The sequence below is a fragment of the Oryctolagus cuniculus genome, chromosome 1 (assembly GCF_051225735.1).
Source record: "Oryctolagus cuniculus isolate XC-2025 breed Fujian yellow rabbit chromosome 1, ASM5122573v1, whole genome shotgun sequence".
Taxonomy (NCBI): Eukaryota; Metazoa; Chordata; class Mammalia; order Lagomorpha; family Leporidae; genus Oryctolagus; species Oryctolagus cuniculus.
The window spans coordinates 94646031-94669889 of NC_142867.1; the positions used below are offsets into that span (position 1 = coordinate 94646031).

Here is a 23859-nt window from a genome sequence, read left to right on the forward strand (position 1 = left end):
ATAAAAATGTAAAAGTCCTTTGCAGGCTGGGTTCCTTATTTTTCATTTTGTTCCTGTTCAGAAATTCTTATTTTGCTATTAAGCCAGCTATTACATGTCACTTCCTCCACTTTATGCCGTGTCTACTTCCTTTAACTAACAGTTGGGAACCAGATAATAAGTGGTGTCCAACCTCCCACAAACCAACTGCTTTCCTCCTACCTTCTCATCCCAGATCATTTTCAGTATTCCTCCCACCTCCTGAGACCTCTATAGACTCATCTTCAAATCCCCTCTGCTTGACTAGATCAGGACTAGACTGTTTTCTACCTTTTGAATGTGTGTGTTGCCCACTGTACTGTAACTCCTCATCAGCACCCACATGAGGCACAGTCTTTTTTCCTTTTTTAACTCCAGTTCTTCCCCAGCCGTGTTTGAATAGATACTAATTCAACATCTTCTGCAGTAAAAAAACTTATCATGCCAAGAGCGACTCTAAGACCCACTGGATCTGTGTCAGAAGTTCATCATACATGGGAAGATATCATGTGTGAGGTGGAAAATGATCCAGACAGCTGGAGAGAGTGGTGGCATTGTGAATGCAGACTTCCTTTCATTGATCATAAGCATTGAGTACCATTCTAATGTGTGCCTCCTGCTGTCTACTCTGCCATTCTCCTACCAGATCTCTCTTTTTTTTCCCCCTCTCTGGGCATGGCCCAGGCGGAATGCACAGATAGGGAAACTTGGGGAACATGGCCTGTGAGCAAAGTAAAGAACTTGAAGATTCCTGAGGATTCCAGATGGAAATACTAGAAGAAGGAGCTGCTGCCCTCTGAACTAGGGAACACCATGGAAGAAACAGATCTGGAGTGGTTACATGATTTTTCCTCTCTAATGGATGCCACTTAGTATATCTGAGTCTAATTATCTACAAAAATGTCATGAATCCAATACTTTTCCAGTAGTTCGGAGGGTGAATCATGAGTCAGTGTCAGGATTCTGAGTCAGAATCTATTTTGTCTTCATCCTACGTCTTTTCATTTTCACACAATAATTGCTGTAGAACCAGAGATACAAAGGTGGAAATAACGCAACAACATCATCAAACTTCTGAACATTGAAAAGCAAAGGCATTAATAACAGCATGATGGAGACACAGTTGAGCTAAATTAGGCTGATTTATGATTTGTGAACCTTGCTTCAAGGTGAACAAGATCTTTGAAGACAGGAAATTCTGGAGTGAAATCTTTGTAGTGCAGTTCACCAGTAGCTGATCATAGGAAAATTCATCCTTCTGAGCTTAAGATTCTAAACTGTGAAGACGATACTATTTGTCTTGGTTATTATGAGGACTAAATGAATTTCACATATAAAGGACCTTGAACAGTGCCTATAAACTGAAGTTCAATTTTTCCCTTACCTTCCTGTCAACCAAATAAAAGCATTATCATTAGAACTGGCCTGGGAATATGAGAAAATATTTTCTATGAGCATTTCCTTTGCCAACATTTTCCCAAGATTGTCTTTGCATTCTACACATGGTTTCTACGTCTTCACTTCACAATCATTTTTGGGGAAAAACATCAATGTTGCAGCCTCAAGCAGAATAAACAAATCAACCCATAGCTAAGTTCTTCTTATGGCTTTTCTTCACAGTTGGTGCGCTTTCAAGAATTAATTCCCTTTAGTAAGCCATTCTGTACCAAGATGATCCCAAGGGATACTTGGGTCCGATTTCTGTTTCCATCTCCCTAACCACAGTGCTGTTGTCGGGATTGTCTGCCATCTTGGTCGTGTCACTGAGCTAGTGAATTGTTGTTCCAATTCTTCCTCTACCTAGAACTTAGATGATTGAGTATTCAATAGATGCATTCACTTCTGTGAAACAGTAAGTGTAAAAATATATTTATTTTTAACAATCAAAATGCATAAAACAAATTCAAATGTGCACAAATGAAGGATTATAAAATATGTTATAGACTCATTCATATATGTAGCTAACTAATAAAGTGATGTAGCTCTCTATTCTGGATACAGAAAAATCTCCATAATTCAGTGAGTAAGAAAAAATGAAGTGTGAAATAGGATATAAAGTATGCTATACTTTGGACTTAAAAAAGGCTTGTTAGCTGTGCTCATTAATGCATAGAGTAGATAAAAGGATTCATAAGATATCAGTAACCTGTTTACCTCTGAAAAGAGCTAGTGATTGAAATGATGTCACAGGGAGAAAAACTTCTACTAAATCAATGTTTCCTTCCTCTTGGAGATCATTGGAATGGATTTCCTTGTAAAATAGTTAGAGAAATGTTACTTCTTTTAAAAGAAGAAAAAGCCCTTTGTGATTATAATTAATGTTTTCTACTGAATATTTCTGATTATCCACCTGGGCACCTAACAAGATGCCATTTCCCCATATTTGGTGTTAAATAAAGCAATGACTTTTTCTTTGGCTAGTGACACATGAAAAGAATGATGCTTGTTATTTTCTACATGGAGCTAGTTTAGGAGTTACTGTGAAATTTACAATAACTCTTTCCTTTTGCCTTAATGAAGGGCAGAACTCAGAAGTTGAGGCTGCTGGATCAGCTTGGGTCTTGAAGTGAGGACAGGTTGGAGTAAAGACCCCAGTGGAACCACTTGTGCTTTGGCTTTAAGCCACTGAGATTTGGAAAGTATTTGCTACCAGAGCATAAGCTAGTCTACCTGTGATACTTCATTCTACAGGGTGTGATCCTAGACCACGTTTATCTCTTCAGTCTGCTCATGTAACCTCATTTATCCCATGACTTGCCTGGTGTCTCTGAACTCTCATAGTTTTGTCTACTTTGTCCTCAGCTTCAGATTCCTTTAGGTAATGACCCATTAATATCTCTACTTAGTAATCTCGTGGAAATTTCTAAATCTAAAAAATGAGATGATTCCTCTTGGCTCTTCACCTTGTCCCACAAAAGTGCTTCTCAGCCAATCTCCCCCCAACTCTGTCGAAGCCACTGCCAACCAAGAAGTCTTTCAAGTCAGATTTCTAGGAGATTTTCCTAACACTGTCTTTTTCTTAAGAACTTTTCATCTAGTCCATTATTGAATCTGATGATATTAAAACATATCTCAAGCCCAATCATGTTTCTCAATCTCCCGAAACCCCTTTCCCTGACATCTTTTCATGTCATTTGTGATGCCTCCTTGATCTGTATTCCAACATTCATCATACTTCCATTCAGTTTTCCTAGACTAGAATAATCATTCAAGTTACATAATGAATTATGTCACTTCTCTGCTTAAGACTCCTTCAATGAATCCACAATGCACTAAAATAATATAGCTTTTTAGTATGTCTAAAAGACATACTAAAAGTATGTCTAAAAGATTTGATGCTACTCATGTGTCTAATATCATCTTGTTCCATATCTACCCACCAATCTCTGATCAGATACCTGTTTTTCTGTTCATTGAGCATATCGAAAAGTTTTTCACCATGGGCCTTAACACTATTTTGCATTTTCTTTTCTTAGAATCTCTACCCATCTATTTGGCTAACTGAATGTTTCCATTATTGTCCCAGAGAGACCATATTTAACAATCAACCTGTCAACATTATTCTCTCTTACCACTTTTTTCTTTAATACAATTTAACTGCCATAGTTTTTAAGTATGTATAAATTTGTGATCTTCTGTCTGATTTTTTTCACTACAAAGAACTCAATGAGATTGAGTTACATGTGTTTTCTTTGCACCTATGACTGGTTGGCATCTTCTAAATGTATTAATAAAAGAATGAACAAGTTTCTATAGTGTACTTCATTTGGTGTAAGGCAGATAACCTAGTGGTGATGAGTTTATCCAATGAAGGAGCTTCAAAAAGTTTATGTAAAAATGGAATTAAAAGATAAATTTATTTTGGTGAAAATAAATTTTGAAACTCATGCATATTTTTTCATAATATACATTTTTTGAATGTTTTGAAGACTACTTATAGCATGATTTCAATTTTTTGATAACAAAATAAATTTATGTCTTCATTCCATTAGCTATGAACTTTCTGAAGTACCCTTGAATAATTATCATATGCAAACTCTTACCACCTTTAAACTGAGAGAGACAAAATGTAATGAAGATTATTTTAACAAGATGATGTGAAAAATTTGCTCTCTAGAGTATATAGAGAGTACCACTAAGAAAAATTTCAGTTAAAACAAGAGATTACTGATTCCAAACCAGCTTTGTCTCCTGATCTGTAAAATTTTAAGGTAGACTAGATAATATACTGGTTTCCCAGGCTCCAACATTCTGGAATTCTATTTCCCTAATTTGCCCAGAACCAGTCGTTCAGGACAGCTGTTGACTCTCTCTTTCTTCCTTAGGTATATAAGTATACTTATAATATCTGTGAGGTGGAGATAACTATGCTGTTTATGTGGAGAATAGGAACTGGATATAGCAGACATATGGCCCATACTGGAGTCATGATCTTACCACACATAATGATAGAGCATCGGTCAAATGCCTAGCCCACAGTGCAGTCAGTGCATTAAACATGAATTACTATAGAAAGTAAAAAACAGGTCCAAAATAACAAATCTTTATTAAATAATAAATAAAACACTTATAGAGATACATCCTCTCTGGATTTCTCACTATTATTCAGTGGAACCCCAGAGCAAGTCAAGTGGTCCAGACGAATGATCCAGGATACATGAAGATGTCTGTAGAGCCCATTTTCTTCAGCTACAGCATATGCAGGAATAACTAATCATTCTTGTGCATAATAAATTAGGTGAATAATTACAAGATTCATTTAAAATGCCCACAAATGTCTTCTCTTTATCTTGCCTAACAAAGCAACCAGCTGTTACTCTTAAATATATGTGTTACCCTCTTGGCATTAGGGTCAAACTCAAACTGCGATGATCCACTGAAGAAGTATAAAAACCCTGCAAGTGTAAATAAGGAAAAATGATGAGACATTTTTCAAATTTTGTAATATGTATAACTTACAATAAAGAGCAAACTCATAATGGATGACATTTTTATGTGATTTCTCTGTGTCAGGCGTTGTGCTAAGGGATTTTATGTTTTTTCATCTATCCTTGGTTTTAAAAGTGTAACATGATCTTAATGAAGATAAAACTGAAAATTATGAAGATTTTGTGATTTTTCCAAAGGTAAAATCTGTAATGAAACATAGAAGGAGGACTCTGTCTCATCCGTCTGACTTCAAAGATGGTATTTTTAAACATTAGATTACAAGGCTTCCGAATAGATAAAAGTCTATGGATATTTGAAAACCTTCGTTTAAATTCTTTTCTTCCCAACTTCTCCTCTCCTACTAGGTCCTAAATCACAGCTCTAGAGACAATTGTTCCAAGACAATCAGATCAGTGATAAGGTGCACTGGAGGTCCATTTCCTGCTTTGTATACACTCTAGTCAAGTCATTTTAGTAACAAGATCAACAGCTTCACAAACATTGTCATTGTTAGGAAATTCCTTCCCAGTCTGCAAGCACAAATTTTGCTTTCCTTTCTTCCTATTACCAGGAATTTATTGTCTATTCTGAGCACATGGCAGGGCTATGATCTATTTACAAATGACTAATGTAGACAGTTTCAGACCACAACAGAAACCCAGACATGGTTCCTTGTGGTGGCATGGGAGAGAAGGGACAACACGATGGGGTCGTGGAGAGTGACACCAACTATTAATAACCCTAGTTGACACTTGTTTGTATTTTTATATGAAGAGTGACCTGGTAATGACTGAAGTGTGAGGAAGAGGTCTTTATTTTTGTGTACAGTGTGAAACAGAGACTTGGACATTATTCAAGAAAAACATCATTTAGACTCAAATTGTAAGACTTGAAAAGCTAAAATTTTCAGAAGTGTGAAACAAAAATGATACAAGAGTGAATGATTTGAAAGTTGTTTTGATCTATTAGTCATTTTGATAACATAAACATTTTGCAAGCGCCCTGACTGGAAGTGAAGTGAGAATCCTCTTACCAAACGCCTCTAATACAGCATCAACCTTTGGTTCAACTCCTGGAAAGTCATCCACTATTCGTCTGGGGAACCCTCGCTCCATAGACTGGCTGCTTTCATCAAATCTGCACCAAGAAAGGAATACAGGTCAACCTTTCACAGTGGTCCCATTACATGTAATGGTATGATCCCATGTTAATTTCCAGTGTAGAATCCTAGATAAGATTTTCAAGTTGTGCCAAGAAGTGTTAATCATTTTTAGGACTTTTCTGGTGTACAAGCTTAGCACATACACAATACCTTCCCTGGAAATAGGGACATTAAGCTATCCTACCAAGGTTCTGTACATATGTCTGAGGTCAATTTTTTAAAAGTCTGTACACATGGAACTCAAGCACCTTTCTGTAGCATACACATGAGGACTAAACACATAACATACAAAGCAAGGAGCTGACATTGTGGTGAAGCAGGTTAAACCTCCGCCTGTGACGCAGGCGTCCCTTATGGATGCCAGTTCAAGATCCTGTTGCTCCTCTTGTTTCAGTTCCCTGCTAATGTGCCTGGGAAAGCAGCAGAATTTGGCCCAAGTGCTTGGGCCCCTGCACCCACATGGGAGACCTGAAAGCTCTGAGCTCCTGACTTCGGCCCTGCCCAGCCCTGGCTGTTGCAGCCATTTGGGAAGTAACCAGTGGATGGAAGACCTCTGTCTCTGTCTCTCCTCCTCTCTCTGTAACTCTGTCTTTAAAATAAATAAAAAAATAAATTTAAAAAAAGATACAAGGTAAATTAACATTTGGTTAAAGTACACTGGGGTTCTCTGTCATGCTGGGACCTTGTAGCCTGTCACACCAACACTTCCTATTATAGTCACGTGGTGAATGACCGTGGGCTAAGAAGTACATGTGCCCTTGGATCTTAGGTGGCCTCTCTTGCCCTTTCAGTGTCTGGAAGCCTTTTGTGTCTGAGAACTTGAAAAACTACAAGCTGTCTTTTTCCTATTCAGAGTCTGAAGCTAGAGGAAGGTATAGTGTGGGCATGGGGTGGGGGGTAGTCTTAAAGAGAGAAAATAATTTTCCTAATTAGTTTCATTCAAAGTCTTTCCTATTGCATCTCACCTCCAGTATTTGTCTTCTACAAAGAAGTATGTTTTCTTCTTTTCCTTATCAGAAATGGCAGCATCAATTTTCCTTATAGTTGAAGGGAAACCCAGGGTGTGGATGTCTTTTGGGTAACCAGCTTGTACCTCATTTCCTCTGACTGCCCAGAACTTATTTCCTATTCAAAAAACAAACCCAAGAAGTTTCAAGTGAAGCCTTTGATTTCAGAAATGATTGTAATGCATTGTTTTGGCAAAGGACTCTCGGTTTAAATTTCAACCACTAACCACATGCCCAGTTCACAGCAGATATTAAATAAATACACCCTGAATGAGTGAGCAAATGAATGAAATGAACAAATAAGTGAGCATACATCTCTGGTTCACTTCCCTTTCTGCATCTTATATTTTTTATCTATAAATTATGTGACTTGTTCTAGCCGTTTCTTGTCATTGCTGGTAATAATCTAAATTTCTAGCCTAGACTTCTCTTTCTGGCTTCACATTCATAGGTCAGTTGTTTACTGGACACCCCCTCTTAGATATATCACAGTCCCCAAGCTGAGTACTACAGAAATCCACTGAAATTTGAGTGAATAAGGGCAATGGGATCACATCAATCTCCCTGCCTTTACTTACTTAAACCACTCCCTCACTACTTCAAACCTGAATCCCTTCCTCACACCACTGCCAGAATAACCGATCTAAAATGCCAATTTGTTCTGTATCTCTCTTGCTCCACCTGAACTGAAAAACTTGTACTAGTCTTAGGCATTCCAGATAAACACTCTTATATAAAGAGTTCCTTCTGCCTTATGGAGTCTTCCACTTTCTGCATATATCGCTTATCTCTACATAGCAAAAATTCCTCAAGACTCATTCCAATATCATCTCCTCTCAAGGATCTTTGTGGAGCCAAAAATAGATATAGGTCACCATAGCGCCTTTCCTCCCCTCCAAGTACAGCGTTTGTCATAAGATATGCTCAGAGTGTCATCTCTGCTACTCCCCATGTAACATAAGCCCCTTTTTCTTCTCCACTAATGAGAATGGTGCCTATCACATTGCAAGTCATGAAGAAATGTTAGATATATTAATATACAGCAGCAATTTTTAGAGTTGTGTAACCACATCATTTCAAATGTGATTTCATATTATTTCATTTAATCTACACAAAAATAAAATTATCTGAAATAAATATTTCTATAAAAATTCCAATACAGTTTGACACTTAAAAATATTCTCAAGTAGTTAAGAATCAAGGGAAATATTAGAACTGACATAAAATTGTTAAAACTGAATGAAGAGAAAATAGCATATATCAAAATTTGTAGATGAAGGCAAAGATGAGAATATCTATAGACATAAATGCTTACATTAAAAAAGAAAACAGGCTGCAATAAGGCAAGTGTCATACTTGAATTATAAGAACAATAACAGAATAAATTCATAGAAAACAAAAGTGATGGCAATGATAAAAATAGAAATCAATTAAATAAAAAATCAAAATACAATAGAGAGGATCAACAAGGCCAAAAGTTAGTTCCTGGAGAACACGAATAAAATTATTAAGTATCTTATGACATCGAATGATAAAGAAAGGAGAAACATTGAATATGCAGAATGAAAAGGCACATAGAACTTCAGCAATAATTAATTACAACAAAAAATACTCTGAAAACTTTGTACCAATTTATTTGAAAATTGGCAAATTACTAAAAATATGCTAACAAAACTAAGTAATAGGGGCTCAAATAGTGTATCACCAACAGAACAAATTGAAACAGTGATTTAAAATATGTGACGAAGGAACTCCAGTTATGGACAGTTCCATCGATCAGTTCATGTGCCCCTCCACTGTTACTACAATACCTTACAGATTAACGATTTGTAACGCAGGACTTCTCTCCTCATCTTATCCTTCTTCAGGAATACAGGTCAACCTTTCATAGCCTTTCTTGGCCTTTGCTCTTCCATACAAATTATGGAACGAGTCAAATTCCTTGAAAAATCTTTACACATTTGAATTGGAAATGTCTTATATCTATAGATAAATGAGCATTTTTATTACATTGAATTTTTCTGAATATTAATATTGGGTGTCATCTATTTATCTAAGAAGTCGTAGTGAATGTTTCCAAGTAAAGATGAGGCTGGTATTGTGCTGCGATTGGTTAAGCTGCCACTTGCCATGCTGGCATACCAAATTGGAGTGCTGGTTTGAATCTTCATTGTTCCACTTTCAGTCCAAGTTCCTGCTAATATGCCCGGGAAACAGCAGATGAAGGCTCAAGTGCTTAGGCCCCTGCTACCCATGTGGGAGACCCAGACAGAGTTCCTGGCTCCTGGCTCAGGCCTGGCTCAGCCCTGGCTGTTGTGGCCATTTGGAGAATAAATCAATGAATGGAAAATGTCTCTCTTTCCCTCTCTCCTTTTCCTCTCTCTCCTTCTCTCTGTCACTCTGCCTTTTGAATAAATAAATATTAAAAATGAAACCTATAATGTTCTTTGTACATATTTCTTTTAAGCATTAACACTAGGTCTCACCCTAACATATCATCTAAAATTTAATGTAGCAGAGCAAACTAATATAAATGAAATTTTTGTAATAAGATTTATTTCAACAAATTAAAAATTCTTATATAGTACCTACCTTTAAAAATAAAAACAGTATCCTTGCTATTAACTTCATAGGCAGCATCCAAATTTGATGGCAGAGAGGGCCAAAATGAAGAAATCAAATGAAAACCAGGTTCACGGCTCCAGTGGGATCTGCGCCAAAAGTATCTGTAATACACAGACATTATTGGCAATTCTCTTTCTCTTTCTTTCTTTCAATCAATGCTAATTCTCCCTTTTGTAGAAGTCTGTAATTGGGCTGCCATTTGCATGTGATTCCAGTATAATGAAATCTGTGGTAGATGTAGGTTGGTTCCAGTCTAAGTCTATGAACTGTGCACAGAGAATGCACCTGGTAGTATTTTTAAAAGATGCTATGTACCTATTTGTGCTTGTATGTGATTATAACTCTTAGTAAAGAGACAAAAGAAACTGGTAGCACTGGTTGCACTTGTGGGAGCTACTATGAGATTAGAGGTCAGAGATGGGAGAGAGATTTCTCTTTGAACTCTTGGTACTGTGTGAATATTGTGCCATAAGTATATATCACTTTTTCTCAAATTAATTAATTTAAATAGTAGCATTTGTTAGCAAAGGCAAAGACAGCACCCTGCTTCTAAAGATCCAGTGGTGCGTTTTGAAAAATTCTATCCCCTACGACATTTTAAAAATGTGCAAAATAGAGCCTCCTGCTTTCATCAAACTTATATTCTAATAACCAAGAATCATCCTGTGTAAGTCTATAGAAATGATGTGGACAATTCTAAGGAGGTTTTAAAAATGCAACAAGTATTCTGGCTGGTGCCGCGGCTCAATAGGCTAATCTTCCGCCTGCGGTGCTGGCACACCAGGTTCTAGTCCCGGTCGGGGTGCTGGATTCTGTCCCGATTGCCCCTCTTCCAGGCCAGCTCTCTGCTATGGCCCGGGAGTGCTGTGGAGGATGGCCCAAGTGCTTGGGCCCTGCACCCGCATGGGAGACCAGGAGGAAGCACCTGGTTCTTGGCTTCGGATCTGCATGATGCGCCAGCTGCAGCGCGCTGGCCGCAGCGGCCACTGGAGGGTGAACCAACGGTAAAAGAAGACCTTTCTCTCTGTCTCTCTCTCTCACTGTCCACTCTGCCTGTCCAAAAAAAAAAAAAAAAAAAAAAGGAAAAAAAAATGCAACAAGGATTCCTCACTTCACGGGTTGCATGCCCTCCACCTGCAGCCCAGGACATTGGGAGAACATTTCTGGCCCTGCCTGGGCAGAGTGAGAGGACAACAGTGCAAAAGGACACAGGCCCACTAGTGCCTTCACATCATTTTGGGTTTGGCTATGCAGCACTGGTTACTACTGTGGGATCAATGGCCATGCAAAAGCAGGTAGCGTGACATCCCTAGCTGCAGGGCTTCTCTTCTGGGTTTCAGCAGGGTAATTACCAGCTGTCTTAGGACCCAGGAAACACTTGCATTATCCTGGCTACATCTTGCTGGCATTATTGCAATGAGATTTTACTACTCTGGAAAATGTATACCTGCAGGTTTAATTACATGTGCCAGTTTGTGGATGATTGCCAAATTTGGAATTAGTATGCTAAATAGACCCTATCAGTGGGAGTCATATCCCAGCCTGATCTCATGGGAAATTAAAAAACTCCAAACTTCCACTATTTTCAATGTATTAATAAAAATGTGTGCAGCACTTTTATATAGTATGACATTTAACCTGTACAAAATGACACTGAACTTGATAGGGGAAAAATTTCGCCATTACCATCACAGTCCTACAAAGGTGGCAGATGTGTAATACAAGAACTAATGATACTCTCATAGAGTTTGATTCTTCTACCTTGGTGTTATCTCTTTCTGTACCTGTGGGTAAAATCTCAAGGTGTAAAATGGTAAGTGTCAATACTGGGGCCCCTAAAATCCCCTCCCCCATCAGAACAACAGGACAAAATAAAATCACTTGATGAGATTTAGGCTATGTGGTTTTTTTTTTCATCTTGGGGTACAGCTTAAAGATTATGTTCAGTAAAATATCAATGAAAATACAGTTTAGTGTAAGTAATAAAAATGCAAGAAGACAGATCTGAATGATTTCTAAATGTAGAGGAAATACTAAGTTTAAAAAGCTCTCAGGTTTCTGTTTTCCTTTCTAAGCACTGTACATCAAACGACAGACAGGAAAACACAATTTTCTGGTCTGACCTGTTTTTAAAGAACAGGATCTCTCCCCTGAGAGTGCTGATCGCATCGAAGGACAAAGCCGGATCGCACTTAGCTGGTATCCCAGATGCTGGAGGGATGGGTTCTGTGGGCACCACAGAGGTACCAGGAGAGGTAGGTGGAGGGCCTGAGGGGACAGATTTGGGGATACAAACATTAGGACACACGTGGAGCATCTGTCAGTTTACATGCTTTCCCAACATTATACAGGTGCTTTGAAATGAAACATTATGTAGTACTGAAAGCTCTCCTAAAGACCATCACTGTAAAAACTTGCTGAAGACCAGTGAGAAAGAATAGGCATTGTTGCCAGTATCACTCACCATAGAGGGACTGGATGCCATCCACATCATCTTGTGAAAGGCGGAACCGGGCCAGGTCTGTGAAGGTGTTGTAGACTGGGTACATCAGCGCTTCAGGATTGGCCGAGTGAAGCAGACCCAGGGAGTGGCCAAGCTCATGAGCAGCAACGAGGAATAAATTGGTTCCTATTTGAAAAACCATGAATGTTCAGAGTTTAACAAATTATTTAGTCTACAAATACAAATACAAGGGTGCTGCAAAAAATTCATGGAAATGAAATGAGCAGATAAGTTTATTTTGGTGAAAAAATTGAAATCCAGGGGCTGGTGCTGTGGCATAGCAGGCAAAGCCACTGCCTACAGCTCCAACATCCCATATGGGTGCCAGTTCAAGTCCTGGCTACTCCACTTCTGGTCCAACTCTCTGCTGACACGGGAAAGCAGTGGAGGATGGTCCAGGTCCTCACGTCCCTGTACCCGCGTGGGAGACCCAGAAGAAGCTCCTGTCTCCCGGCATCAGATTGGCGCAGCTCTGGCCCGTTGCAGCCATCTGGGGAGTGAACCAGAGGATGGAAGACCTCTCTCTCTCTCTCTCTCTCTCTCTCTCTGCCTCTGCCTCTCTGTAACTCTTTCAAGTAAAATAAATTAAAAATTGAAATCCAGTTTTCTTTTCACAATATACATTTTTTATGAACTTTTAAAAGACTGATGTACAGTGTGGGTTTCTACTTTTTGGAACTAAAATAAACTTATGTTTTAATTCCACTTTCCACAAACTTTTTTGAAGTCTTCTAGTTCACAACAGCTCTAAAGGCTTTCCTTGGAATCATACATTGTCCTTGCCTTATTTGTAGATTGGCTCATTGACTGGCATGTTCCATACTTCACAGAAAGTCATGTGATTTTCAAGATTGAGTTGAAATCAATATTTAAGACAAATTTTCATGATATCCTTCCCTAGGTCCTCCCTGGTCAGAAAAACTAAGTCATTTTTTTTCTATATTTAAACTCATAAAAATGTTTCCAAAAATATTTATTTGAAGCTATCAAGACTAATCGCATGTCAATAAATACAACTCCTCATATCTAAAAATAACAATTATCCAAATTTTGTAATTTGTACAGGTACAACCTCACCTGAAATTAATCAAAGTATTTAAGCTTTATTCATCAAACTTTTGAGCACCGGAACTTGGTTATTTTCTGTGAGGATTTATCCTGACTTGTTTTCTTTGTGTTCATTTAATCAAAAAATTTTTGTTTGTCAAAAATCTCCCCAGTAACACAATCTTCATTTTAAAACAGAAACATTTCCCTAAATAGTTTTCTGCAGTACAAACACAGCTGGATTCAGTTTTCTTTGTATTTACAAAAAGTAGTTTTATGAGGTTAGTAGTAGAAATTATTTAACCAAGGCTCCAAATCAATGGTGCAGAAAAGAGCAGTTGTTCAAATAAAACCAGTTCAATTCATGCTGCACAAAGTCCAGACTTGTCCTCCTACTCTTTGCATTGTGTTAGAGATTCCAAATAGTCTCAGAAACAATGTGTTTCCAAAACAGAGACCATTCAAAAAATAAGTAAGCAGCATGCAATTAATTTTAATCCTTGTGTTTACACTTTGTAAAGTCAGAATCAATTCAGGGGGAAAAACCTAACATTTTCTCCTGCCATTTACCTTAAGGAGAAAAGGAGGCAAAAGAGAAGACAGGAAGAATTCCAGAGGTCAACATGGGCTCAGTGGGATCCTGTTCTGTTCCAATCATTTTCAGCTAAAGCGATGAAAAACATTACAAAATACGCTGGTCCTAACACACTCACAAGCTTTGGAGTTGTGGATATAGGATTGAATGGTGCTTACCAGATTGTTTTTGGTGGAGGCGAAGAAGGAAATGCAGACAGTTTATACAATTCAACAGTGATGGAAAGGAAGAGTACTTTTGGTTACAGTTCAGATAATCAGACATTTCAGTTATTAGGATGTTCCGCTGATTGTTCATTCTGGCTAATCAAATTATTCTTGGACATAGGACTAGAAATATTCCCAAAGGTGTCCTGAGAGGGTTATGACTCACCTGATGCACTCTCTGTCCATTTTTCATCATCATCAAAGTGAACATCTCCATAAAGCCCAGGCCCAGGTGGGTAGGCATGAGCCAGACTGTATCCTGGTCCATCGAAAGGATAAAAGTCTCCGTGTTCTGACAGGGGCAGAAAATTAATGGAAATTAAGTGTCTAGAATTTCTTTCTACTCTGACCAATAGGACAACACCCGATTCCATGGTCTGAATGTTGATAAAACCTCACAAATCTCCAAAGTGACCGTATTCAGTGATGGGGACATCAGGAGGTGGGTAGGCTCGAATCTCCATAAATGGGATTAGTGCCCTTACAAGAGAGGCTTGAGGGAGGCCCCTGGCTCCTTCTGCCACGTGAGGAGGCAGACGGTGCCATCTATGAGGAAGGTACCTTCACCAGACATCAGATCTGCTGGCACCTTGATTTTGGACTTCCCAGCCTTCAGAACTGTAAGCAATAAGTTCCTGCTGTTTATAAATTACCCAGTCTGATTTTTGGGATAGAAGCCTGAGGTGACTAAGACATAAAAATATAGTTTATTTCATTACCCTTAACTGCAAAAGAGATCATTATGTCAGCCTCTCCTTCGTGCTTCCTGGAGAACGTGAGTGGAGTCACCTCCTCCCAGACTTTCAGAGCTTTCTCAATGGCAGCATCAACAGCATCTCTTGGCAGATCTGGTGTGTAATTCACAATCCTGCAGGAGAAAAATTGAAGGTACCATTTGTACCTGCCATTGTAATGCCCAAAGTTTCAGGATGATGTGAAAACCTCTTTGGACCCATTACCTGTAAGTTAGGTGAGTTTTTGTCCACTTTGGGGTGCCAGGGAAGGTACTGAAGTGACCAACATCGGGAACGCCACACCTGGGCTTGCGTATCACCTCCAGGGTGTTGGAGTCCAGCTTGCCTGTCACCTCCAAGCCAAGGAACTTCTGCATTTCTTGGATTTTTTTAACAACAGGACTACTGTCCTTTCTTCTAAAAACACTTTTCCCTTCTTTTGTGAGGTTGTAGTAGTTTTCTAGGTATTGCTAGTGGAATAATAAGTGTAGTTTTTATTCATTATGATTTTAATCATTTACCCAATTTTTACAATCTATTTTACTTATTTTCCAGTTCACTGAGACAAAAGTAGCTAAAATACTTAATTTTTCATTAAGATGTTTCATTTCAATAATTCAGTGTAATTTAATTAGCTAACCAAGTAAGAAATTTGGCATGATTATGAGAATATTTTTGGGAAAATAATATTTTTTTCACTTTACAATGTTAATAAAGACCTAGTTCAAGACTAAAATGAGACAAATTCATTTGTCAAAGATAACAAGTAATAATATAAATATCACTGCTTGATATTGTTTGGCATTCAAAATTATCATGCTACCCTTCTCCAGTTATTTTAACCAGGAATTTCTAGAGCCAGAGGAGTGGCGAGTGTTTTCCATTTGTTGCTTTCATTGAGCCCCAGTGCTGCTGCCATAGTTTTGTTTTCACCTTCAGGAAGTATCGCTCCTGCCTATGCCTTTCTTTCCTTCTGTCCTAAAATGAAGAGAACGTCCACCTTCAGCACTAATGCTAAATTATCCCAACACAGTCCTTCTAACCAAGTCATTCTGCTTTGTTTTGAAAAAGCAAGCAAGTAGACCTATTTCTTCTCCAGGGTTGCCCTGGTTGCAATAGATGCCACCGTTAATTACCTGGACAAGTTCCATGTTTGGGTCCTCTTCCTTCACCGCCCCATTCAGAGGGTAAGCTGAGCCGACCGACAGACCCAGCAGCACAAGGAGGACAAGATGGTTCATTCTTAATGATGTGGCTTTCAGAAAAATGCCTTTTCTGGCTACTGGCTTCTATCTCTACCCTCTGGTGCCCTCCCTTTTATAGGTAGACAATGTTTAGATTAATAACAGCATGATTCAAATGTGTGCATTTTTAACCCGAATGACAGCGGGAGTGCTCATAAAAATTCAACGTAAAGAGGATACAGCTTACATCAGTAATTTTCCTCCACCTTCTAAACTTGAAAGAATGATTAATCTCAGGAAATGGTTTCCGTGTTTGTAAAGAGAAAAAAGAATTGGCTTGATAAGTCGTGTCTGTATGTGTACTGAGAGCGAGCTGACGAACCCAGTAAGAAGTCAGATTTAGAATGTTTATACATTTCAAAATCGGGGCAATTTTCTTTTAAAAAGGTTTAATGGAAAGATTAGTGGAAAGAAATAGATTAGTGGGAAGAAGTTCCAAACATCCTTGTGGTCTAAATGTGGGAACTGCTCTCTAGGAAGACATTACAACAGATCGTTTCTGTAGTCCCTGTTAAATCAGCTGTTGCTGACTTTCGGATGCACTTCCTGGTCTGAGAGAAGGATCATTGTGAGAAGGATGCGGGCACGACAAGGCGCAACAAGGAAGGAACCCCTGGCATTCATTCATTCACTCATTGTCCATTTCAGAATGGAGTGTATGTTCATAACAATTGTTTCATTAAAAACTTGTTAAACTGAAAATTATTAGCCTGCATATTAGGATGAAGGACTCCACCTAACTGCTTCCTCTCATCTACTTTAAAAAGTTCTTTTCATTTTCTTTCTCTCCTTCCAAAGTACAAAGGAGGAGACAGATTGAGTTTTGTAATTGGGAAAGACTTGAAATCCTCCTTTCCTTCATGTATCTAACCACCTACCTCTGTCCATGAATAGCATTTGCTTTTCTGTTTTCTCAGCCATATAGAGTATTTTTCATATAGTGACATAGAAAGTTTGCAATACCTATTTTTTTCAAATAAAGCTATTATTATAAGGGACTCTGAAATTCTTCTAGTATAGATTTAGATTTCTCTCAAATTTCTCTCAAACACAAATTAACTCTACCATACCTGAAATATGGAATTTCAAAGTAATGGGAAACTAAAAGTTTAACAAGTGTATAGGATGATCTTTTCAGTATGACCCACAACTTCCACCCTAAATGGACAGGTAGGAACCAGGAGGGTCAGAGACCTCCAAGCCAGAACTGGAAGAAGCTTAGATGCATATACTGAGCCGGCCAAGCCAATTTGTAGCTTAATGTAGCCAAGGAGCTTGCTCCACAATGGGTAGCCTGGAATGGACATCAGCTGCTAAAACTTAGAAGGATGGTGACACCAGGACTCACACAGTGCCAGCCCCTAAGCCAATATTTTGTTAACTGCAAAAATGGAGACAACCCCACTTATAGGGTAACTCAATATGCTTTATGTGGGGAGAAAATCTTTTATTTCACTCCACACCTTCAACACACAAAGTTTGCTGGCCTGACAAATCAATGACAATGCCCTTAGGCACCGACTTAACAAGCTCTGAGATGCCTCATTTTTGTCTGAGTCACAAGTTGATTGGTGTTGGCACATCCTGCCGATGAACCTTAATATGTGGTAATGATACAATGAGAGCTATGATTATAACGAACTAAACACTAAACCGCATCCATCACAGGAGTGATGTTACTGTTTAAGGTTATCCTTCATTAAATCATCATACTGGGGAGGGGGGCTGGCACTGTGGCATAGTGGGTAAAGCTGCCACCTGTTGTTCTGCATCCCATATGGGTGCTGGTTCGAGACCCGGCAGCTCCACTTCTAATCCAGCTCTCTCTCTGCTATGGCCTCGAAAAGCAGTGGAAGATGGCCCCAGTCTTTGGGCCCCTGCACCCACGTGGGAGACCCCAAAGAAGCTCCTGGCTCCTGGCTCCTGGCTCCTGGCTCCTGGCTTCAGATTGACTCATCTCGGATCATTGTGGCTATCAGGGGACTGAACCAGTGGATGGAAGATCTCTCTCTCTCTCGCTCACTCTCGCTCACTCTCCTCTTCTCCTCCTCCTTTCTCTATCTCTTTCTCTCTGCCTCTGCCTTTCAAATAAATAAATAAACCTTTATAAAAAGTGAATAGACAATGTATTTAACAATAAAATTGTATCAAAACTTGTGCAATATGGCAATTTTACTGACATTTTGGCCCTACCTAAGATATCATTGTTTGCAACAGGGCCCAGTTCACACTTAGCACTTATTAAATATTTAATTGAATAAATACAATACTAAATAAAATGCACTCATATGCTTTCAAAAAATCATTTTTAAAGGTTTTCTCTTCAAGTTAATAAGAAATAGAGTAAGGAAAGCTATTCTAGTTTAACCTGACTGATTTTATACAGTCACTAATATCTTTTAGTCAACCAATGTATTATAAATGTTAGAGAACATTTAATACAACCATTTCCACAGAATTGAGCAATAAATGTCTAAGAAAGAAAGGTCTTACAGATTTCATCTTTTATACCCACTCCAACAGTCTAAAGAGGAAAAAGCCAATGACTTTCCCCACAGGAGTTCATCATTACCATCACTTTGCTATCAGAACCTGCATTTCTGATCCGTTGTTAGCACTGAGACAAAATTCTGATATTCCCAAAGAAAGAGCCACACAATACATGTAGTGATTGCCTATTCAGCAACAGTGAGTACCACATTCAAAACAACTCATCCCAGGAAATAAATAGGGCCAGTTGCATCTTTAAGCATTTTCTCTACTGTAGTATTGTGAAAAAGTCTTGGTATCACAAAGAATTCCCTTGTTTCCTCCGTAACTAAGCGTATAGCCACACCTTTCCTCTCAAATCAACTTCCTCTGCCAATTCAGCCTGCTCTTTTTTCAAACAATGTGCTGCCTCACTTAGGATTTCACATCCTAAATCACATCAGTGCCATTTGTGAGTGCCATCTCGTCGTCAACTGCTGCTATCACCTGTGAATGTAGTTTTCATGACTGTTAGGTAGGTCATAGACTATAACCAAAGACGCTTGTTCCACTTCACTCCCATGACCAACATGTCAGTAATGTTAAGGACACAGCTTGACCCTGATTGGAATTCTTCCATGATGATGTCTCTTTCCTTTTGGTCTATGTCACCATGTGGAGCAGAAACTGAAAGCTGTAGCATGCATTTTCTCAGCGAGGCAGTACACTGTGTGCCTTGTCTTGAGAAAAATAACAGCCTGCATCAAGATTAGTGTTTCATACAGGCCACAAATTGCATCCAACTTCCATTCCTTCTTTCAACGTTAATATAAGACTCTCTGGTCGGTGAAGGGTCAATTTTCCCTTCTTCACCAAAATTCAAATTGGGTCTCTCATGATTTTTATCACTTTCAACATATCAGTTGATGTTGTGACAGAAAACAATATTGCCTGAATAATTATATATAAATTTTGAAAAAAATCTCATAGATTTGAACCTTAACCCTCAATCAACATTTCATCTGCTTCATTCAAAACAAATACTTTAATTCATTTTGGAGAAAGGCACCTTCTGTTTCACATATTGACTACTGTCCCTGGTGTGCCAACCATCATATGTGGTGCTTGAACTTGCACTTCTTGTGTTCCATTTCTAACGTTTGTTCCACCACTGTAGGCAGGACAAAGTTGCTCCCAGATAGTCTCCAAGTGTCAGAATTACCTTTTACATATTTCCTGCAAGGAATAATCTTTATTACAAGATCTTTACTACTCTTTTCTCTGCTGAATAGCTGAGGGCTTCTCAGAACCATAGGTGTGGGTGACCTGAAGACGAGACTCCTTTAAATTCACATCACTAAACTTATCAACAATCTCATTGTGGTTGCTCTTAATGACACCATTGCCTCTGGGCTGCCAAGCTCTCTTTTATAATCCATGGAGCCACTAGACATGTCTGAAGAGTCCCTCAGCACCTGACTCACTAAACATTTGTAAAATCAGCGTTTACACAAAATTTTTGAAGTATCCTCATATGTATACAACCCATCACAACTTTTAAGACTAAGAAATGCATCACGCCTTACTTTTCTTGGAAAAACTTGTTAGCTATCAATTCCCAATACCCAATAACCTATTAAGACTCACAATGCATACATGATTCTGGATCATCTGTGGTATAACATTAATCAGTATTTTGCAATTTTTTTTTCACTGAGAATGGTTAACTGGAATGATCAGGGTCTAGTTGAAAAATAAAAGTTAAAGTTTATCCAGCTAGTCAAGCCATGGATTTAAACCCAGAAACAACCAGACAATGGCCTGACTTGGATATAACACAAACCTGAACAGTTATAGGTTTTATACTTTACTTTCAGGGTAGGCATGTGCATTGAGTCAGGATTAAACAAGACAGATTAATGTGTAGGTAACAGTCACATTGGACATTGAAGAATATCTCATGGAAACTTGAAGAACACGTGGTAATAGCTAACAGACTTGATTGTTAATTAAGGAGGTACATTACCTTTCCACTCTCATTCCCATATGGGATCTTATCTGTATGCAATAAGAGGTCAAAAGTGGGATCATTAATCACTCTTCCAGCAATGTCTCTAAGTAAAGCTGACTGCTCCTTGAGGCACAGTAGATGTTTCCTTCCCCCACACTGAGGTTTTCTTGGTCACAGTTAAGCTTCCTCGAAAAGTCCTGTTGCAACTATAGTGTATTTTCACAGCACAATGTTTTGTCTAATTTAGGCTTCTGTAGTCACCATTTAAGTCCACAAGGTCCCCCTTGTGGTCTTATATCAACTTGAGGTTGCATACCATGACCACCAATTGATGTCCTTGTGGTTTTGTTCTCAAGTGTGACAGGAGCATTAGGAAATCCAAGTTTTATATTTCCTACTAATCATTATAAAATTCATTAAAAATTGTCTCTAATTTGCTAGCTAGCATGATCTGGCTTTTTCCTTTTTAGTGTAACATCTGATAAGAATTACACATAGGAACAGCATGTGACAGTTAACAACATGATCTTAGTTTGGGTCTGCAATAAACATTAAGAAAAGGAAAACATGATTAATTTGAAGACAATGAGAGTAGTCAGAACTTCCATGGGGATCAGGACAGTATCTTGCAATCCTGAGCAAAACATGTTGCTCAGAGTAGCCAATTAAACAGGTCATGTGGGGATATTTATATAGATATAGATAGCGGCCCGGGAGCGCAGTGGAGGATGGCCCAAGCCCTTGGGCCCTGCGCCTGCATGGGAGACCAGGAGAAGCACCTGGCTCCTGGCTTCAGATCAGCGCAGTACGCCGGCCGCAGCGGCCATTGCAGGGTGAACCAAGGCGAAAGGAAGACCTTTCTCTCTGTCTTTCTCTCTCACTGTCCACTCTGCCTGTCAAAAAAAAAAAAAAAGATATAGATATAGATGTAGATATATATAAATATATTTGTGTGATCTTTTTTTATTCAGTGTGATAAGGTTTATTTACAAAATGAGAAGAATACACAGGTACATGAGGGCTTCATTTAGGGAGAGTGAGACAAGAAAGGTAAAAAGGAGAGTTTCATACCCTGCCCTGCTCAGCCTGAGTACACGAGGTGGAGAGAGAGATCCCCTTGCCCTTCACCAAGCTGCTTATGAGCTTTGAAAAGGGGAGTGGTTACATAGTACTGCCCCCAGGTCCCAGGGAAGGGGAGTGCATCTTGGGGAGGGGTCATCTGATTGACAGGTGGGTTGGTAGGATTACACGGGTGGGGGATATTTGTGTGATCTTGTCTAATCTAGATGGTATGAGAAGTTGTATGAATTTTCCCTTGACTTTTCATTTGCGGAGTCTCAACTTTTGTGTAAAGAGAGAAGAGAAATTATTCTAAGAGGTATTGTCCTTTTGTTTTCCAGCTATCTGATCAAAGGGGAGATATTCTTGTTGAGACAGGTCACTATATATATCATAAATAAGTATACATATTTTTGAAAATGATGATCTAAGTCAGTTGACCAGTTTGGCATGGTGTAAACAAAATTAGCAGCATTTTTTTTTAATATTTATTTATTTATTTGAAAGTCAGAGTTACACAGAAAGAGAAAGAGAGACAGAGAGAGAGGTCTTCTATCCCAGCAGATGGAAGAAGTCTTCACTCCACAATTGGCCACAATGGCCAGAACTGCGCCTATCCAAAGCCAGGAGCTTCCTCCGGGTCTCCCATGCGGGTGCAGGGGCCCAAGTACTTGGGCCATATTTCATTGCTTTCCCAGGCCACAGCAGAGAGCTGGATAGGAAATGGAGCAGCCGGGTCTTAAACTGGTGCCCATAGGGGATGCCACAGTGCCATCCCCAGCAGCATTTTTTAAGAACAAAATTACTGCAGCAATTATAAAACAAACATAAGAATTATGTATAGTAAGATTTAGTATCTAAGGTCTATACAGGCATGGTCTGGACTCCTGACACAGACAATCAAATGGCCCAAGTGCTTGGGCCCCTGCCACCTATGAGAGAGCAGCTGATGGAGTTCTGGTTTCCCAGCTTTAACCTGGCCCAGCCCTGGCCATCACAGCCATTCAGGGAGTACACCAGCAGATGGAAGACCTCTCTCTCTCTCTCTGTCACTCTCTCTCTATCTCCCTGTCACTTTTTCAAATAAATTAAATAAACCTTTAATAAAAAGAGAATGGAGGAAGGAAAGGGCAATTATTCTATATGGAGTATTTTTGACACGGCAGACACTACGCTCAGTGATTTAGCCTCTTCCACCCTCATGACAGTCCTAGGTGTTAGCAATATTTCCCTTTATCAAAGGAAGGAAATGAAGATTCAGAAAGGCCAGCTCATTTGTCCAAGACCCCAGAGAGTTGAGTGGCAGGCAGGTCTTCTAGCTTTGCACTATAATTCATGGGCCAGAATCCTGCCTGTTTCAGAAACATGAGATAGGTCTAGGAAAAAGTGACTACTTGACTGGTGCCACAGCTCAATAGGCTAATCCTCAGCCTGCAGCACTGGCACCCCGGGTTCTAGTCCCAGCTGGGGCACCGGATTTTTGTCCCAGTTGCCCCTCTTCCAGGCCAGCTCTCTGCTGTGGCCCGGGAGTGCAGTGGTGGATGGCCCAAGTCCTTGGGCCCTGCAACCATACGGGAGACCAGGAGAAGCACCTGGCTCCTGGCTTCAGATCAGCGTGGTGCGCCGGCCGCAGCGGCCATTGGGGGGTGAACCAACGGAAAAGGAAGACCTTTCTCTCTGTCTCTCTCTCTCTCACTAAAAAAAAAAAAAAAAGGACTACTTATCCTTATAGTAATATTTAAGGTTAAATTTTCCAAAAGATCTCCAACTAGAAAACTCAGAGCTTTGATTAAACCAAAAGTGAATGCAAACAAGTAAAATTCCTACTTTGGTGCACTTCTGGACTCTTTGACAATAGGGGGAAATTCCACTCTTTCTGAGTCATTCCATATTCAATTTCTGAGACTGTGATTTGTCCTAGCAAAGAAATCTTATCTTGTGTAGTATCTGCAATGGCAGTTACCTAAGTAAGTTTCCATAAGTCCACCATCATCCACCATGATGTATTTGGTTTATGTAAGAGTTTCCAAGGATTAATTGAATGAGGCTATGCTAGGACTATGTTTTTGTTTTTGGCAGTATCACCAGTCTGTTCAATCCTCTCAGGGTGTTATTGATTTTTCTTATTTGTTTGATTGCTGCTTCTGATTTACTGTATTGGCCAGAAAGTTTTCAAGGAGCAATTTATTTTATAAAAAAATAAGATTCACTTTATTTATTTGAAAGACAGATTTACAGAGAGAGGCAGAG

General features: G+C 39.1%; 1 protein-coding gene and 2 pseudogenes across 1 annotated transcript; 1 reads left to right on the forward strand and 2 right to left on the reverse strand.

Annotated features, from left to right (window-relative positions):
• Nucleotides 1–4553: 4553 nt before the first annotated feature.
• On the reverse strand, nucleotides 4554–16132 carry MMP10 (matrix metallopeptidase 10). The gene is made up of 10 exons (XM_002708561.6): nucleotides 15963–16132; nucleotides 15052–15296; nucleotides 14812–14960; nucleotides 14259–14384; nucleotides 12206–12370; nucleotides 11865–12009; nucleotides 9709–9842; nucleotides 7075–7234; nucleotides 5981–6084; nucleotides 4554–4913 (listed from the first exon to the last, which is right to left on the reverse strand). The coding sequence occupies exons 1-10, from the start codon at nucleotides 16065–16067 to the stop codon at nucleotides 4813–4815; spliced, it is 1434 nt and encodes a 477-aa protein (XP_002708607.3). The 5' UTR covers nucleotides 16068–16132; the 3' UTR covers nucleotides 4554–4812.
• On the forward strand, nucleotides 10833–11460 carry LOC103350472 (transmembrane protein 14C pseudogene; annotated as a pseudogene).
• A 2910-nt stretch (nucleotides 16133–19042) lies between the features above and the next one.
• LOC100339535 (eukaryotic initiation factor 4A-II pseudogene) lies at nucleotides 19043–19993 on the reverse strand (annotated as a pseudogene).
• Nucleotides 19994–23859: the final 3866 nt, after the last annotated feature.

Coding starts and splice junctions, on each gene's coding strand:
- MMP10 (XM_002708561.6), bottom strand. CDS start 16,067: ATGAACCATCTTGTCCTCCTTGTGCTGCTGGGTCTGTCGGTCGGCTCA. Junction 12,010..12,205: donor TGGCATCCAGTCCCTCTATG/GTGAGTGATACT, acceptor CTGTCCCCTCAG/GCCCTCCACCTACCTCTCCT. Junction 6,085..7,074: donor GTAGAAGACAAATACTGGAG/GTGAGATGCAAT, acceptor TTCTTGGTGCAG/ATTTGATGAAAGCAGCCAGT.